Below are 20,020 nucleotides of genomic sequence, written 5' to 3'. Positions count from 1 at the left end.
ACTAGAGGGTCAAGAATCGTTTAAATGTTTGTACAAAATTTACTACACACTGCGGTCACTCGTTCCAATAGGAACCAAATTCTTTAGAAATTTGGGAAATGAAATTGCGGAGCTTCAATCTATGCCCCACATAACAAGCCCTAATAGTTAACCTCAAAGCACCTGAGAGCCATTGTCCTTCAAGGCATTTCAACACCTATTCATTCACTATGACACTGTCCATGTCCTGACTTATCAAACGATCCATATTTTATACATTTACACATCCCAATGATCAACAGTAGAACTCCACTCATTCAAACTTCGAAGCATTTAAGCGTACCTCCATCATCCTTTCGGACGATCAACAGCAGAAATCCACTCATTTCACTAAGTGTACAGTACTACTACGTGCACTGTAAGAGTACACTAGGTGCAACCCATCATGCTCCACCTAATCTTTTCCAAAACCAGGCGCACCTTCGATTCCTACGTATCTGAGCAGCCAAACTCGGTCAGAGTCACCGTTCCTGGGTTCAAGCAGCTTTGTACATGTCGCAGATGATCCTCTCGATGGGGATGACGCCGATGGTTCTCCTGAAGAACAGTTCCTCGATGGCGTGGGTGGACACCGACCGAAGCGTGGGGAGTAAGAGTAACAGCTTGCCAAACCTAAGGGCACCGAATGATGCGCCGCTGAGTCGCTGTCCAAGAGCGAGTTGGGCTCCGTCTCTCAGCCTAGCCACGGCTGCTGCGTCTCTGAGTCTGCTTCCAGCGTTAGGGGACGCAGAACCGTTGCTGCTTCTGCTGCTAGGCAGAGGCTCGCTGTCCAAACCAGCCTTGAAGAGCACGATTGCCCTGATGCAAGCGAACTCGTGTTGGTCGAGGTTCATTGCGTGGAAACCAGCCAGCGTCTCTCTGAATCGGTTCACCTCGACGGCCAGTCCGAGACCTTGGGGACCTAGACCCACAGTGTTTGTTTCAAGGATAATTTTTCATAGCTAGGTTACGTATTTAACATAACGTTACACTTATGTTGTTACAGTTATGTAGCATTCATGAAATTTTTAGAGTGTACACATTTACATTCATCAAAATTCATAAATATTACTAAATGGCTAAATATTATTAATTGGGTTAATAATATGGTAATATACAACGTTGTCCTAGACAACTATTTAAGTATTAATTGCCCTCAGGGGACTACTGGCGCCCATAAATGGGTATATCAGAGAATGATGAAAATAAATATGTAAGCAAATGCAAGGTAATATGAAGGAAGAATTAAACGAATGCAAAGATCAAACAATTGTAAGACTGATATATTAGGCGTCATAGTCAAGTTATACGATTTCGCACTCGTATAAATAAATGTCACACTCTCAAGTATTAATTATGGTTACCGATTATTCATTAATCGTTGTTCATGGATTAGATTTGATCGAATACTAACCTGGAGGAAGCAGGGCCGTCGGGTCCAGGGTTGGCAGAATTTGTGCTGCCGCGAGCAAAAATAATTCCCGCCAAGAGGACTCTAGAAGAGTGAGCTGGTCCTCCAGGACCAGGTTCGTTCCAGCTGCCAGATCCCTAGCCCAGTGGACGTTCAGGAATAGCAACCTTGCGGCCTGTTCGCAGATGGACTCCGCTGTTATCGCTGGCATCAACGGCACGGTTGATAGACCCGCCACACTCACAGGAATCTGGAAGACAAACGTATGTTTTATCATTTTTCATATTTTAGAGCCAACAAATTGTTTGATTAAATTTGGTTGGATGTCGAAAAGGTACGTTTGTAAAACTCAAGTGAGTCGGTTCCTTCTACTTTACAATTCCACACTGCTCCGTTAGTATATTCCAATCTTTGAATACCATATTTGTACCAACGAGGTAATTTGTTGAGAAAAATATTTCGTCAACATGTATTTCGTATTATGGGAGAAGTGTTGTTGCACAATGTTCCAATATAGTTGCCGATAATTCATTAACGTATGATCGACAGAATAACGCTTACCTTTGGTAGGGCCATACTGTTGCAATAAATAGGGTGTGGAAGAGGATGATGAGGGGCTGGAGCTGCGACGGAAACTCGAGGCTCGGTCGGTGGTTTGGGCAAAGCCAGATCCAAAGCTCCCGCTGGCGGGGGCACCATGTTGGCCATCATTTCGGGTTCTTTAAAGTACAAGGCCATCTGCCTACGTAGAGTCGAGTTTCGTGGGCCACGTTCGTGTTGCACAGCTGGAAAAATACGAAAATTCGCGTTAATACATCGTTTGGCACGCATCAGAGAATGTATTTCTTTTTCATCCGTGGCGCATAGTTTTCCCAAAAATCTTTCACGAGGTATAAAGACAAACTTAAGTTTAGTTACCATCTTCTCGAAATCATTCGAAGTTGTTATGATCTCTTATTATGATCTATGAGATTATAAAATTTTATAGATTGTAATTTTATATTATTTCTATTATGTTAAGCTTTGTGCCGTTTACACTTACCATCCCTGTTCATGCCAGCTTGAATGCACTTGGCTAGACGACACGCTCGACATTGGTTCCGATGTGTCTTGTCCACCATGCAGCCTCCTTCGGACTTCGCTTTGCAAACATACTGGCGATTTCTTCGTATCGACCTCTTGAAGAAACCGGCGCAACCGTCGCACGCGAATATGCCGTAATGCTTCCCCGAAGAATGGTCTCGACAGACCTTGCAGGGGATATCGTAAAGAATGCGACCTGCAACAACGAAAACAAGTTTTTGGTCAGATCACGAGGTCCATTATATGGATGTGGAAGACTTTTCATTCGAGTTTCATCTCAAAAGTGAGATATCAAATTACATCAATAAACAAATAGTTTTCCTAAGAGAAAAAACACCTTTACGTAGAAACAAGGCATTCAGAGTGCTTCGCAAAAGTTCATGCCACTTATAATTCTGCTACTCAAATTTATATGTGAAACATACTCTTAAGTGTTATACAGAAAAAGGCAATCTCAGTCATTATACCGTCACTATAAAATTTCTGTAGTTTCTTTTTATTAAATATTGACACAGTTCTCAGCACGAACTAATCGGGTGACCTGATACGTAACAGGAAGAGACCATACCGTTTTACCTAAATATTTAAAAAAGATTTCGAAATCGTACATGATCCGAAGAGAACCACATTCCTCTGTGATCTGTTATATTTGATGATATTTAGCAATATTTAATATCTGTTTCTTCGATGATGAATAGACTGTCTCATACTAAGTCAAAATATAAATTCCTTGAATGCACCGTCCATGAGATGTTTCGTACATCACAAAGCAATCGAATACAATCGTATCCAAACAACGAACCCAACGCGAGGACAGAATCTGGCACCCTTATCTCCCGAAGCAAATATTCCCAGAAACTGTTCCCCGATGTCCATCGATAAACTTCTCCCGGGACGTCCTTCGATCCACCTCCGCTGACTGAATGGAGACAAGGCGGCCGCAGCGCTTCGAAAACGTTTAACCTTCTCCGATAATAAGATCCACGTTAAGTAAGATAAAGGAGCCGAGGGAACCGATCAAGGGAGATCAAGCGATACGAGGCGAAGTGTCGTGTTTCGGGCTGCTCACTTAAGGGCTGCTGAATGCAGCAGCCACATCCGGTCCATTCAGCCCCATTCACCAGCTCCGTCGGGTTCAATGGCGTAGGCGGAGCCCGCGACAACGAGTTGGTACCCCCATTATAAACGCACCACACCCTTGCTTGTCCCGCGTAGAGGTCCCAGCACGAAACAGGTATAGAACGCGCGTACGTCCCGGAGGTCCTTCTAACTTGGCGACAAATCGATCCCATTCATCGGCGGACGTCATTCACGGGACCCGTGTTTTCGCTGGTAAACGGGTTCCGATCCAAAATACCGGCATTCTTCGGATTAGACGCGGCTTTCTCCTCGGCTCTGCCATCGAGAACGAGCCAACAATGCGACGTTTTGTCGCGGATCGATTCGCGAGACGGAGTCTTTCTTCCTGACTCTTTGTCGCGTTTACGGAAATTGAAGCTCCTCGGAGACACTTTGAACGATCATGCGTTGGAGCCTTCGTTTCATCGGGGATTGACGTTATTTGTAGGAGTGACGTTCGCGTTGTGAACTTTCGCACGGCTTCGTTAGTAGCTGTCAAATAGTTTGTTGATCTCTTGATAGGATTGATTCCTTAGACAAGGCGTCATATATAGCCCTCCTATATACAATGCCGATTGAAGAAATTTGACTAAATGAAATCACACAGGCTTGATGTTAAGAAATGTTTCGTTATAAATGGAAATATCAACCTATTACCTAATTTAGATTTTCTTCGATAGAGGGTATGAATATTTCTTGGAGTACCGTTTCGGATTTAACTGAAAAATCTGGAGGGTTTTTTGAGAGGAGTTTAGTGTCTTGTTTTATGTCGCCAGCTTTCTGTGTCTATATATATATATATATATATATATCAATTTTCTTCTTCTTGATTTTTCTTTTTTCACTTAACAGTTTACTTCTAAGTTTGTACACCAGCGATCAGAGACTTACTATTCTTATTTATCGAACGATGAGTCGTACAAAGACGTGTAATTACAGTCGTATGGCAGAGCCATATTGACGTTCAACGCGATCGCGTCGTATGACAGGTTTCACAACAACCCCCTCAGAATCTGCAATTCTCGTTTAAACATAGTCGTCTAACTTATCGTACGATAAATGGTTACGTTTGAGGCTACCATTACATTTTCGGTAATTGCTGTGCACTTGAAAGTTTCTACTTTAGTTCTGTCAAGTTCGAAATAGTATTTGGTCGTGAAAGTTGCGGTCGCAACTTAGCATTAGATACGCGAGGTACTCTGTTTTTATTCGTACATGTAATGTCATTTTTAATTTCAATAAAGGTTTTATGATATCAGGTTAGACCAGTGTATGGATAGCCACTTTCAATGAACTAATTGTACGATTTAAAGTGAAATAATATGTAGTAGCTGATATTGGATTCTACTTATTTTCCCTTGTGTGTAAGAATAATAAAGAAATTTATTTTTATATTACAATCTTCGATGTCATATTGAGCTTTAAATTTTACATCTACATTATCAATGTTATAGTTTCTTTCCCACTGTTGTTTTATTTGAAATAATACCATTCAAATTCAGAAAAATTTTGCATATGCAATGTAATTATAATACTTATAAGTACTAAGGATACATCTAATTTAAGTTTTAGTTAAAACTTTTAATGTAAATTAACGCTTGTTTCTGAGACTGCGAAGTTTTAATCTGTATTATCTCTTAACAAATTAATCAATGCATTCAATTTGTCTGGGTTGGTACTAATTTAGTCTATACAATGATTAAATCGGATGTAAGGAGCAACAACCTGTTGCTTTTACTAAGCTCACTTTTACTTATCAGTCGCATTTAAGTCCAAACGAATCAGGGTTTCTTTGAGCACCTTAACCTGACGTTGCAAAAAGAAAGTAAAAAATCGAAGACAGTTGCGTTTTCAAGTGAAATATTGATGAAAACGTAAGCATTACGCGATATACAATACATGCCTACTGACCACTCTAGCCACACAGGTAGCAATATGGCAGGGGTGCGCCCTTGCAAGGCAGAGGACACCCTTTTCTCCCACGATAAAGGGAAACTTGCATCGCGAGTTATACATTTTTCACGTACAGGGTGTGTCGCTAAACCTCCTGCAGAAGTCTTGCCACGAAATACTTTAAAATAACGAAACGCTTTAATCTCGTCGAATGCTAATTTAGTAGAGGTAACATCGAATGGATTAGAAATTCATTTTCATGTTTTATAAATATCTTCACGTAAATTAAGTATTTTGATAATTTGGTACACAACAATTTGGAAATCTTCAATTATTTAAATACAGTAAAATTAGTTTCTTCTTAGCACTTTTTAAGACATAACATCTTTCATTTTATTACTTCTTAAGGCATAACACACTTAGATAAAACTTGAATAACTTGAAAAAGATAGCGATACTTTAAGTGACCGAAAATGTTTATTTTGACAAAGTATGACCTTTTTTTAGTAAATCTACTTTACAGCTCTTCTAACGAAATAGAATCCTTTATTCTCAATGTGACAAATTCTTATTTCTTCAGTGTAAAAAATAATCCAATTCCAAGTGAAATTATGGACAACTCAAATTCTAACTTGAAAAATCACTTATTAATTACATTACCAAACGAAAATACACTCTTTCAAAATTGAATTGTCGTTTCACCAACCAGAACCAGCCACTGTAAATAAATTCTTCCGTTTCATCCTTTCCGAAAACAACAAAATGTTTTAGTATTACTCGTGCATAGACCTGACAGAAAACAAAAATAAAGTAAAATGCAAAAGCTCGCACAAATTCTGTCAAGGAAAGTACCATGGATCCGTCGTTACACGCGTTCCAATAGCATAATTTCATAGAAACTCCGCGAAACAACCAGCGAACCAGCAGGGTGCGAGAGGCGTAGACGAAGGAACGCGCGTTCTCATATGCGAATCACGCGATACACCTTCTGCGAGCTGATGTTCGAAGGATGCACATAAAATTTGCATTCGACCATGACTGGCTCACGAGACATTCCGATTGAATTTTTCATCGTCGTGGAATCGAAGTCTGTGTTTTGCCGTGCGGCGGTCATCTTCCTCCTGTCATTTTCCGTTCCACTGGCTCGTCAATCATTCATGGAATTTTTACAGTGATCGAGCCCCGACCCTCCTACGGCCCCGGAACGAAGAAAAGAAGAAGCCGAATATGCGCAGAAGCGTACGCTTGCTTGCGATTAGCCACACGCGAATCGCGTGCCCGAAGTTGAAACCCACGCTCGCCTAGGGTGATGCACAATCGACTGGCTTTCTGAACTTTCGTCAGTGTTTTATCCTGTCCCTTTTAATACTTAAACGTAGCGCGATTTACGCGGAAAGTTAGTTCGCCATGAATTTTTCATTTGCTGAATTCGGCCTTTTCTATTATTCTATAACATTTTTTAAACCTCGAGGAAAGTTATTTTTCGAGGGCACACTTTGGACAATATTTCTGCTAATTTTTAAAGAAACGTTTCTTCTACTTTATGGGAATTTTCTAGGATGGATTGCTTTGTTCTGAGAATCAAAGCTGAATGAAGTAAGAATTTTTTCTTACTTTATTCAGCTCTTGCTTTCTTCCTCAAAATCTATATTTTATTCCTAAAGAATTCATGAAGCCACAGTGACACAATTTTTCCTATTTGCAATTGTCCGCAGTGAAAGTTATCGTAAAGTACTTTTCAATCTACCACCCTGCGTAATTGCAGTTTTCGTGGATTTTCGTCCACCGTGTTTTTTATGTTTCGATGAAACATTGAAGTTACGAGAGAGTTGAAGTTCGCCACCCTAAAGTTACGGTTGTCGTCGGAGGGGTTAATTTCGTGGCCGATTCGACCGGATGTGATTCACTCCGGTTAGACTGTCACTTTATTCGAGAACTTCTCTTTGAAAGGGCATTGGTTAGGTAGATTCGATGATGCAGGTTCCTGACGGTTAGGATTGAGAAAATAAAAAAGTTTGGCGCTTTGGGAACGGCGAAAGGGTTGAAATGGGCGAGCGTATTCCACGACGTCGACGGAAAAGTTGAACGCGAGTTCAAGTTTCGAAACTTCACCCCCAATGGCTGGTACAACTTTTTTCGCGTGCAACCATCGTTTCGAGATACTTGATTGAACTATTCATTTGTCTTTTACACTCAAGTCTTTCAAACGCGAGGAGTTTTCTATGAATAATTTGAAAATTTTATTATGCATTCGGTGATCGGGTCAAGATGAAGTACATGACTTGAAGAATAAATAACAGTAATAAACGTAGGTTTATTCTAATATTCGTGTTATTAATGCTTGTACTTGGTAGTTGATGATTCGCTTCATTTTTAAAAAATTGTTAAATATTTTACAATAAGTTCTGAAACTAATGGTTTATTTATTGTAATACTCTGATTCTATATATCAAAATATAAATATACTTTAAAAATTTTGTTGCACTTGCGTAGACGTTAACTCAGGCGAAACGTGCGAAAGCAGCTTTGTTTTTAGGAAGCAAACAGTGTTTAAGAAGAGGGATTTGGGATAATCGTCCCTTAAAATTACCCGCGAGGAAAAAACTTTGAAAATCCTAGGATTAAAGTGCCTTTGCTTACGGGAATGCAAAAGTGAAAGTTCTGTTGCATTTCATAGACGATGAATTAAGAATTCTAAATGACAACTATTTAAAGAAATTGATAACTCATACATTGTTTACTCATATATAATTCCTATTAGTTTGAAACCACACGTACGTTTCAATCCACCGTAGGGATTTGATCAGTTTAAAAAGTCGTAGACGATCTCGAATCTGCGATATTACTGATAACAGCGTACAGGTGATGACCAGAAGTATCTCGAGTTGTTCAGGCGATATCATCGTTCAAATCGTCACCGTCCATCAGGTGTTGCACGCATCGTTAGTGGGCCATGGGAATTTCGCGGCATGTGTCAGAAACCAGACGCCTCCCACCAATGTACACGCGTACGTAATGTACGTGCATTCATCCGTCATCTGCTTACCCCGTCGCGGTTGCAAGGGTTGCGAGGCCTGATCCACCCTCCGGCGAAAGATGCGCGCCTATTCTCCTCCATCTGCTTTTTTACCTTGCTATCGACATTCCCTCTGGGTCGTTTAGCAGCTTCTGTTATTGCGATGCTTCTAATAATCGTGCGCTAGCCTCAGATGGAATTAATGAAAAACAACCAGAGGCTACCGCACGTGTACTTCTCTCTTTTTTATTAATCCCTTGGGATTTGCAATCCTTATTGATCAGGTCAGACATTATTCTGCGACTCTATGTTTGGAAACTCGTCGAGCTAAATACCTTTTACATTTTTCCGTTATTTTTTAAAGATTCAGATATAAATTTTAAATATAAGTTTTCTTTGAAGTTTCTAGATTTAATTTTTCAACTCGAACCATAGTGCGATAAAATTAATTTGTGTCATGTGTTTTGCTTCTTTTTAATAGTTTCATATATTAAGATAAAGAATTTGTTTACTTTTTGACAAGTTGAGTAGATAAATAAATTCTTTTGTTCTTTAGTCCTTTAGTATGCCTCCTATATTATTCAAAATAAGTAAATAAATTCCTCAAGTGCTATTGGTAGTGCTATTTCCGTTCGAATCCACGTCGATTAGATATTAGAACACGGACACGTTTAGGAAACACATAAATGCGAGCAAAGTCCCAGGTGAATTCGAAAAATAATGTTGTATCGATCGGTTCCGGCACGAATCAGGCGCTTTAATTGCACGAATGACGACCGAATTCAACCATCCACGGCAACCTGTCGGGCGCCACGGAGATTCCTAGTTATCGTGTTATATTCTGACCATCTGTCGTTACTTTCTCATGGAAGAATGCCACTAGGGACGAATCATTTAAATGCACGACTGTCCACCCCGTTTAAATGCCGCATATGCTATTTGTTTCACACGAGATGAGCTACGCGATGAGTGGCACCTTTCCTGCGACGCGATGATTAGCAACGTTATCCATCAGTGGATGTAATTAACGGTTCGATACGGAGGAGTATATTTCAACTTTCAAAAAAGTCATTTCAAATCCGAAATAACAACTGAGTGCGTGGGAGCAAATTTGTTGTATACGAAATGAAGCGGAGATAGATTTTAAAGGGACTTTAAAGGGTCAGAAGAAAGAATAGATTTCTGGAAATATAACATTACTAGGTAAATGGAATACTCAATTTTAAAGTGTCTCGTAGTACAAATTTAAAAAATAGTGCTTAAAAATGATTTTACTGTTTCAGTTAAGCGAGATATTTGTAAGATATTTATAGAAATTAAGAGTATATTATTTGTACGATTTATTAAAGCATTGCCATTTATTAAAAATCGGATAATGTAGCGCCCTTATATTTGATTAAAATAAAAGGATCTTCCGAAAGGAGCATTAAAATTGCGAATTTAAAATGAAGCCACACATGATTCCATTTAAACATAAAAAATGATATCGTTTAAGATATGACACCATGTATTATAAAAAAATGTCCAAACGCTTGGAGCACGGAAATAGACGTCTATTTCTCAAGTCACTAGGGACATAAGATCGCAAACGGTTAAAAGCAAAAGTCGTATCGTTCATTGAAGGAAATGGTGGATTAGAAACCGATAAATTTTTACGGCTGGCTCAGCACTCGACGGTCGTTGGACAATAAACATCCATTTTTACGAGTACCATATATCAGCGAATCGTTATCGTTCTTTCACCTGCGATTTTCCTTTATAGAGATGTAAAAATTGCCAGAAGGCAAAACCTTTCTTGAGGTACAATTGTTCGCAGGACGTGTAATTACTACCTACTCGAACGGTGACACCAGATTTCGAGGGTAGCAGACAGGAGCTTTTATTGCTGTGGTTTCAGAGCTAACGAGTATCATAAACGCGGCGTTTTTATTGCAACCTATGCGACAAACATGGCTACCATTATGCGCGACGTTGGGTGGCAAACTTTTTCTTCGATTCTTCTTTGTGTTACTCAAGAGAAAAACGGGAGAAATTTTGTTAACTAATCGAGAAATTAACCTTAATCCTGAAAACTTTGCGGAGCATGGAAAATAAAATGGAACAAAGTAAATAATTTTTAGAGAGGAAACCCAAAGAATTTTCAGTAAAGGTACGAAACAATTGGGAATTACTTTGGAAACTTTCTCGATACTTTGAAAGAAGCAACTCGGAGGACTTTAAGTGAAAATGCGCGGGTTTAGTCCAACGTGAGGAGGGTCACGTAACTGTGAAACATTATGAAAAATCTGAGGATTTCGATGATACTGTTTTCTTAAGTACTGAAGATCAAGTTATGGTATTATTGAAGAATAGAATCTTGGTATTATTGAAGAATAGAAGCTTGGCATATTTTTGATGTTTCAGAGTTTCAAGTTAAAGGTATAATTATATTGTGATATTATAATAAAAAATACAAATCTTGAAATGTGGAAAATGAAGAGATGCAGTCCCGAAAAGTCGAAAAAAATATTCCTTTGCACCCGAAGACGAGCGTTCGAGGTGAAAAACTTGTATGAAATACTTTATCGGTGACAATACAAACACTGCTTGCGAATCGTTACAGTTTCTCCCCTCCCAAAACTCTCCAAACACACAAGAAACCACTACAAGATCGTTCTCCCGTCACACGAATTCAAATGGAAAAAAGAAATTAAGCACAAGTTGATGAAACTTACTGGAAGAAGCAGGCATCTTCGGCTGCGGTACAGGCATATGCCCCATTTGCGGCTCCTGGTTCTGCATCTTCACACCACAACACACCACCCACTGCGCAATCAGCGTGACCGACACCCAAACAACCTCAAACAACAACCAAGCGAACGCACAGCCGATCACGCGAAACAGTCCGCGAGGATGGTTGAACTGCAACTGGCATTCAGAGAAGATCGGTCGGGGACTTCCGCACCCCGAAAAACCGAAGGACTACTCGACGTCCGTTCGCTTCCTGCCTCCGGGATACTCGAAACGAGGGCTAACTTCGCGACGGAACGTAACTGACAGTCATCGCGGTCGGGACTTCTTGATGGTAAGCACGGCTCCTGACCGTTTTCAAACAAGCCTGGCGATCCGTTCGGGACGCTTCATTGGCCAGCGACTTCCCTACCCTCGAAAAAGGGCGGTCCTTTCGAAAGGACCTGGTTCGTCCCAGACTCGTCGGGGGTTGAACGTCACCCGACGCTGCCAGGGAGAGGTGGCGAACGAACGGGGTCGTCAGATTGTCCCCCACCATCATCATCCCTTTATTCGCCCCTATTCATCCGGCTCAGAGGTGAAAACGAAGGCATTTCCACCCCTTCTGGATCTCTTGCCGCACGATCGGCCCGTCAACCCCACCTAATTTCGTGCCACGCGGGGATTACCGATAATCAACGGGTCAGTGGTGCTTTTCGTGTTTTTGTTGATTGAAAAACGAACGTTTCGTAGCGAGGGCGTTGGAACTTCCCGAGTGATTGCACCCTATGCTTCCGTACTTTATACATCGTTGTTTGTTAATTGTGTGTCACGAATTTTATTAGGAAGTATTGATAGTTGATAGTTACATTTAATTTCAAATACTTGATACATACAATATGTGTTAATAAGTCAGAAAGTTTGACACCTAGCAAATAATAATAAGAAATACTACATTAAGACATTGCAATTGATAAATAACAGTTTATGAAATAGAATGATTATCAATATTCTAAATATAAATAGGAGTAATACCTACACAAATTAGTAGAAATAATACCACGACATAAGTCATATTCATTTAGAAAAAAATGCTTCACATAATCATTATACTAAACCAATCCCAACTAGTCCAATTACCCATCCAATAATTAACTGATCAATTAAAAAAAAAAAATTCTGCCACGATTAAAACTAATCTACCAAGTAACTCACCAAATATCGTTTCGAACCAAAACGAAACCGCGGCATTCGTCGCTCCCTGAAATCAACTGATGCGTGGTCGAAAATATTCAGGTAGAGAGAGGCGAAATATGAAAAGAGAAACGTGTAGAAGAAAAACCGTAGAAAGAGTGCGAAGGTCAGGAAGGGAGCTCCTACGTCGAATCGGTGAATACAGATACGCGGAGGTGGTTAAACAGAACGCGTATACACCGTGGAATAATGCATCCGCCAGGCAGATGCGCCGCTTCCTGACTCCCTGACTCCATCTTGAATTATCTCATGGCGGTACCCTTCGTGACGAGCGCACCCCTCGCGCGGGAACCCGGTTTGGGGTGCATGATATACGCGCACTCGCTAACCGAGCGCACGAATTACGCGAAGAATCCGTCATAACCGATGTAATATCGCGGAGATTGGATCTCTCGATCGCGTCCTGGATCACCCCATTCCGGTTTTCGAGGGCCTTCTCGATGATATCGCCTCGCGCTTGCACGGGACGCGTCTCTTTTCTGACGGCTATATACACCATATGAAAATCGATATGGTAAAACGGCTGGCGAGGGCGAGGGGATTCACAATTAATTTAACGCTTGATCCGAGCGAAAAGAACGCGATGATGGGAAATGGTCGGCGAATTAGGGCACTTTGGGTTTGATCGTGGAAAAATGATTGTAGAAGCGGTCTTGTAACGATATTTATAATTCAATATAACTAAACGAATATTTCCACGAGTTAACCCTTTGACAGTCAACGGTATATATCAGAATCCAGTAACGGAACAAAGTCAGTGACGAAATTATTAAATTCATCAAATCAATTTTTGCTCAACAATTAATACTTCTCGCGTTGAGGAATATTACTTTGTACGTGCACTTTCCATAGAGCGTGCATTTAGTTAAATTATTTCGAACGCATACATCGTTTAAAACCGAAATATAGAGACGTCGTTCGAGGTACCGCGACCCCTCGAATACTATACTTGCACCCTCGACTTCCTCGGCATTCGGGCCCGAAAGATTCAACTTCAGCGAATGCTCATTGGACCGTGGTTTTTGGCTTTGGTGCAATATGTCGAGAGAAGATTATCCACGTAACTATCCCGAAGAGGTCTCACAATGGTGTACATCTCCACTCTCCGTTGCAGTGATGCACGCAAGAAGGGAGAGGTGGTTCGAATAAGAGATTCGAGTCGCTTTGTCAAGAAGGCAAATGCAGCTAACCGACCCGTAATAGGACCGGCTTCGAAATACAATTGTCTAACGAACGCGGGGAAGAATGCTCGCAACGACAGACGTATCTGTCGAATTTCTCTATTATGTCTCGTTCCAAGGACTCCGCGACAAGCGTGAAAGCGGCAAACAATACTCTCGGGCCTGATGTTCATAAGTTCTCTATTTCGATTCCTGCTTTCCTGCGCAATTCTACAGGCAAGAATTTTTAAGGGATGTTTATTTACTCGAAACTAATGTAACGTGAGAAATATTGACAAGTGGAGAATTCTGGTCTGATGAACGCGCTGTTTATTGACTACCTTTACTTGCACCTAGCTTTAATTAATCAATAATCCGACTTTACGGAATGAACCCCTAGGATCGACACAAATTATTAAATGTATTATTTTGTCTGGAAAGTCCATGTCGATTTTTGGTAAGCGATACAGGTCGGAATATATCGGAATGGTTGAAAACAAATAACATGTATACGTCCCTTAAAAGGTGGAAAGACGTGGAACAAAATGGTACCAACGTAATTCAATAAATATTCAAATATTCAAATGTGCCTTGAATTTTCCTTAAAAATTGCCACGAACTTTCTGCTCAACCCAATATCCGAAACTCTATTGTCAACTTGACAAAAACATTCGCGCTCAAGTCTACGAAAGTCCCGGCGCTGCAGCCAAACTGCAGCCAGCTCCCAGCCTCCCCAGAAGCAGACCCCGACGATAAACGCGTAACCGCAAAAACCAACCCCAGCGACGTCCCAGCAGCGTCCCATTAGATACAAATACCGTTGCCCTCGACGAAACCGCCATTGTAGCTAGCAAAAGGATCCTCCTCGGAGAGGAGCTTGCCCGCCACCCCGCGGCAGGACTCGCCAGATAAATGCCGTGAGATAGGGCGCCGATAATAGGGTCAGTTCGTAAGCAACGCAAAGCCAGTTTAGTACAAGCTCCCGGGGCTAATCGTGCCACCAATATTGTCGTTAATTCGCTCGACCATCGATCCGGACAAAGAGTTATATAAGTAACGGGTCGACGGGTGGTCCAGGCTGTGGAAAAGGACGGAAAGGATCGCTGGACGCGATGGAAAGCGGGAAACGGGAAGGAAAAAGAAGGAGGAGAGGGGTTGGTTGGGAAGACGACCGTAAGCAGGGCCTGGAAGTGGTCTCGCGCTTAGGAGTCTAAATCCAGAAACTTGCGAGGCCAGGTAGAGATCCTTGGCTCTGTCTTATGTCGCCGCTATCTCCGCTAAACATCTACGGGGAGCGCTTTCGCCAGGGACCCGAGTAGGAACGATAATCCGCCGTCGGGGCTATTCACTGTTTACGCCTTGTTTTACTGGTATTGCATTTAACGAGGTTCCCAGAGGCTCGTCCTTTAGGCGAAAGCAGCTCGTAAGCCGCAGAGCGGGGAAGTGAGGGATCCCCTTTCACCGTGCCGAGATCTGTGCTATCGTGCGCCTTCGACCACGGAAGCCACCCCCGCGCTCAACGCAGGGAGATGTTTGCCTTTTGTCTAGCGCCGAGGACCCGACGCCTGTTTCGATACCGTCTGCCATCTCGGGTGCTGTAAGTCGAAAGATGACGGAACCGACCCATTCACCCGTTTAGACATTTTTAGAGAAGATGTGAAAGTTAATAGAGATGGATATGTTGTGATGCTTCATTGACAGTTTGCAGAACTTTATTAGGGACGATGGGGAAAAATGGTTGTTTATCTTTCAAATTTACTTGGAGTAGTTTCAAAAATTTGTTGTAATGTAATGGTAATATAATAACTAGTCAGCTACGAGGTGTAATCATCGCTGTTATTATTTTTCGTTGTTTGTAAAAATCGCAATTTTCATTCGTATATGCCCGTTAAATTGTATCATAACGAATATAATAAATATAGCCATTAATTTTTGACCTGCAATATTTCTACCTCCACCTATCTCGATCTATAAAAGAAACACGAACTGGAAAATTTATTATCTCAACTATAATTATTTTACCAACATGTAAATTCTTATATTACATTAAAAATATTCTTAAGAAAAGCCAATATATTTTCAGAAAACAGTAAAAAATTAGTTTAAGTGATTATTGTAAATAATATAACAAGTTTTTATTTTTAATCAATTATGTAATCGCCCTCGTTATCAACAACTTTTAAAATAAAATAAATGAATAATAAACAAGTGTTGACATTCGCAGCAACAATATTACTTTTTGGTCCCCCTGATACATATCCTTGAAACGAACTGGACAGTATTATATAAAATATCGTAAGAAATTTTCAGCAATGTGTCACGCAATATTTCATATATTTTCGGTGTGCCCTCCTATTTTCGCGTTCATTTGTGAACCGCAAAAATAATGTATTGTTAGCGAACGGTACAGCATTGTGAAGATTTAAAGGAACGGCAGGTGAACCCTGTAAAAGGCAGCCTCCTGGACAATATCCAGGGAACAGAAACAGAGTCAGTCCAGAAGCACGAGCTTATCCTCCATTAACGCGGAACACGCCGCTCTCGGTCTTACCTCCGCCTTATTTTCGATTCCGGGTTCGACCAAAAATTTTGACGGAATCCACAGAGCACCATAATGTCTGCCAAGTCGACCGTATGATTGCCATGGGATTACCATTTGCTCTAGTGATCCCGAACGAAAAGACGTTCCGGCTAGAAAGATGTCAACCTAATTTTGCAAGATCTCTTCCTTGGACTCGAGGACGACTTAAGAGGGCCCAGCGTTTCTTCTCCTTTAAAGACAGATCGCCCTTTGATCCTCGATAGACAGAGCACGATGTTACTTTTTGTCGCGAGATTACACGGGCGTCTTAAGTTTTAATCTCTCGAATTGCCGATAGGCGGAAAGACTTTCGAGATTCCCTTGTATTTCATTATACAGGGTGAACATTCTCTGTTGATCCGTGCCCCAATTTAATCGTTCTTCGTTATAATGTATTATATTTCAACATTCTTCGCATGATTAACTCCTTTTTGTCATATTTTGGAGTTTCGTTGTGAAATTCTGAGCGGGTAATATTTTGTTCTGGGAGGAGAATAATTTCATTTCAGGAAACTGCTCTTTCTGAAAATTTTTAGCATTATATTCCATGGTTCTACCAATTATTTTTATTGGCTAAATATTTCCTTGGAAAGAGTAAAAAAATAGTCGAAATATCGCTTAATAAACAGTACTCCGTTGTAACTACTAAAAAAAATCACTAATCAATCCAAACAACTACCAATCAAGAATTCAAACCAAAAAGATCAGTTCACGAATCTTATTTTTGATAAATAATTATTATATCCTTTGTAACTTCGAAAACACCAATGTAGGAAGATTAACGAAACACCACCCCTGGATACGATCGCCTAATCTATTTTCAATGAGCCTAATCAGTGAACTGCACGCGTTTCGGCACATCATATTTCATCGGGTAGTATCCTGGTCGCGTGATACACGAAATCGTTTTATCTGGTTGGCGATTAGAAAAATGACGTAGCAAGGGAACCTGTTGCTCTTCTGTCTAAGCAGAACAGCGTGCACGAGTTCCTGACGTCTGGGAAACGCGAAACATATGGTCGGATCGATAGCGTACGAATACGAACATCGCCGATGCCCTCGCGTTTTACCTGAACGACGAGGGTGGAAAAGTGGATGTTCTGTCCGATGAAACGAGGTACGATCCGCCATATGCGAAAATTATGGTCTCATGTGAACACTCGAGCCTCCCCGGTTAAATGCAATTTGACATGGGAAGCGTTCTTTCCCGCGATCGCGAAAATATTACTCGTCAATGATTATCGAGGACTCTCGTATTGGGTTCGGGGGAAACCAACAACTGTGCGGAAATTCTCAAGTCTTCACAATAGTTTCAGGATAGGTTGTTAGGTGTATATAATGAAAATACATGTGAGAATGTACATGCCTCTTAAGTGACCTTAATATTCTGGATACATTCAAGATTTTTTGTTTTAATTAAACTTAATGTTCTGGGCATGGGTATTATATGTTGTATAATTTGTTCTAATATTTTCATGAATTTTTATCGACATGTCGGAATAAATATGAATAGTTTCGAAGATTTCATAACGTTTTAACGAGAGTTTTCTTTTGCTCTCCATGGATACAATTTATTTCTTTTTACGTTTAATAATCAATTTATAGGAATAAAGGAGAACTTGATGTCTCCCACCAGTAAAATGACTTCGTCCCCAACTTTAACGATCAATTCGAAGCACTTGAAGAGGCCCACCGTCGTGCCAATAAATAAAATATATCAAAATCTATATCGCTGCAAACGACGAGACAAAGAATTCGCATAAAATTCCAGAAACAAGTCACGAGACTGAAAAGAGGATGTCGCGAGACGTCTGGTCTGGCAGAGCTACAACGTCCGTTAGTCGGCCGGAAGCCCACTGTTATGAAAATCAGTCGTCGGTTAGGATCTTGAAAAACCTAACGAACTTCTCACCGTTTACGTTACGCGTTTCATTCGACGAAAAAGTAGGCGTGCACCGGAGTGACAAGTAGCTGCACCGGCTACCAGATCAGAAATCAGAGACGCTACACCTCGAGGGGTTGAGAAGAAGGCGAAGAAACTCCTTGAGGTACCTTGCAAGACGTGGATCTATCCTGGGCGGGAACATCCGGCCTCTGGTTACGCATTCAACTATCCAAGAACTATGAAACTGCTCCTCGTTATTGAAAAAGGAGGAACATCAGTGGGAATATTTCGTTGGGTCTGACAAGTTGGCAAGTTCTTGCATTAGACACTGCTTCAGCATGTTTTTACCACCAATTCATCAGACATAACTCGTCGATGAACAAGATTTTACTAAGTGATATAAATTGAAGGAATTTATTTTGTGGGCTAATTTTGATGCAGAGTAGTAGAAAAATTATTCTTAAATACATGACCAAACAAGCAAAATCCTAAAGTCCCCTTGGAAAAACTCTTCATTTTAAGCTCTAATTTTGTTTAGATATTCAGGTACTTTTGGAAGAAGGTGTACAGATTTTAAGATAAGAAAAAAATGTAGGTAAGGTCCATGTTCAAGAATAACATGTTAAATTTACAAAGAGAACGTTTGAAATAAATAATAGATAATCCATATACAAAACCACCATTAAATTAGTTTCATGACAGTCTACATTACTCGTTCTGATTCCATTTTCTGATATATAATCAAAATTTGTATACAGTGCTTCTATTCGCGTCTCCTATACGCAACGACGATGGTTACCAATAATAACAGTAAATTTAAATGAAAATAGTGTCCATCAATCGGACACATCCCTGCAACATCGAACAATCGCACCTCTGCTCTAATATTCATCCCCGTTTCCAACAGCCTATCGCGAGGAACCATACGATCCTCTACTTTGATATCTATTCAAGCCTTCAGAGCATTTTCCACCATACGCGAACGTATTCACGATGGCGGGCCTCGTTTCGGGCCGAACCACTCCCACCTCTTCCATGAAAGGGCAAAGACGTCTTCTTGTCTCCCGAGCGAAAAAGATCCCTCCGGCGTTCTTGGCTTCGACCATAGCTCGCCTACCCGCACTGACTGTGAGCGAACTTTTCAATGGCCGTCCTGAAAAAGCACAACAGCCTAGCCAGTGACGTAACTCGAGCCCGCTGTCAGTGCTGACAGCGCTTACGGTCGGTCCTTTGTCAGCCCACTAGCTGGCCTCACCTACTGCAACCTACCTTTTTCTCTGCCTCTCCCGTTCAGCATTAGCTTCTCTTTTTCTCCCTCAGGGGCTGTAAGCATGCGAATATGCAGCTACAGTACGGGCTTAGCGATCCCGAGGTACCCTAGCTACAGGGGGGGCCAGTAGGCCCCAAACGACGTACCAAAGACAATACTAATGTAAATGTAACGTACGAAGTTGTGATAACGCGAACTGATGGTTGATTTCTGATTGTAGAAGCCCAAAATTAAGGAGTTTTGTGAGGCAAAATAATGTTAAGAAGAATTGAAATAATAGCATTATGATGTGTGGATCGAGGGGAATAAATGAATATAACGAATGATAAAATTGATAGAACAGATAGAACTATCTCTGTGAAACAAGACCAGTGTAAAAAAGAATAAAAATGAATCAATTTAGGAACGTGAAAGTAACGAAGAAATAATTTGCTCATCGAAAGTATATTAAAATTCAAACAACACAAGAATTAACTGATTCCGAAAGTGATCAATTTCACCAAGTACTACAATAACATAGATTTAAAATAACAAACTTGCTACTTCTCAGCACCGATGACGGAATCATCGATATCTTGTTATTTAAATAACACTGTTAAAAGAGCATAGATAATTTTTTTT

General features: G+C 40.8%; 1 protein-coding gene across 1 annotated transcript; it reads right to left on the bottom strand.

The window, feature by feature from the left end:
* Positions 1 to 515: 515 nt before the first annotated feature.
* On the bottom strand, positions 516 to 11,333 carry LOC128889828 (nuclear receptor subfamily 2 group E member 1). Its single transcript, XM_054147832.1, has 5 exons — positions 11,255 to 11,333; positions 2,472 to 2,708; positions 1,991 to 2,214; positions 1,433 to 1,679; positions 516 to 940 (listed from the first exon to the last, which is right to left on the bottom strand). The coding sequence occupies exons 1-5, from the start codon at positions 11,319 to 11,321 to the stop codon at positions 516 to 518; spliced, it is 1,200 nt and encodes a 399-aa protein (XP_054003807.1). The 5' UTR covers positions 11,322 to 11,333.
* Between the last annotated feature and the right edge of the window lie 8,687 nt (positions 11,334 to 20,020).

Source organism: Hylaeus anthracinus, unplaced genomic scaffold (genome assembly GCF_026225885.1).
Source record: "Hylaeus anthracinus isolate JK02 unplaced genomic scaffold, UHH_iyHylAnth1.0_haploid 11997, whole genome shotgun sequence".
Classification (NCBI taxonomy): Eukaryota; Metazoa; Arthropoda; class Insecta; order Hymenoptera; family Colletidae; genus Hylaeus; species Hylaeus anthracinus.
The sequence above is the reverse complement of the archived record's forward strand: the minus strand, read 5'-3'. Positions and strand labels throughout refer to the sequence as shown.

Excerpts from the sequence above, each read along its gene's own strand:
- LOC128889828 (XM_054147832.1), bottom strand. The coding sequence starts at position 11,321 with ATGCAGAACCAGGAGCCGCAAATGGGGCATATGCCTGTACCGCAGCCG. Across the intron at positions 2,709-11,254 it reads GAAGATGCCTGCTTCTTCCA|GTCGCATTCTTTACGATATC; the intron begins GTAAGTTTCATC and ends TCGTTGTTGCAG. Across the intron at positions 941-1,432 it reads GACGGCCCTGCTTCCTCCAG|GTCCCCAAGGTCTCGGACTG; the intron begins GTTAGTATTCGA and ends CTGTGGGTCTAG.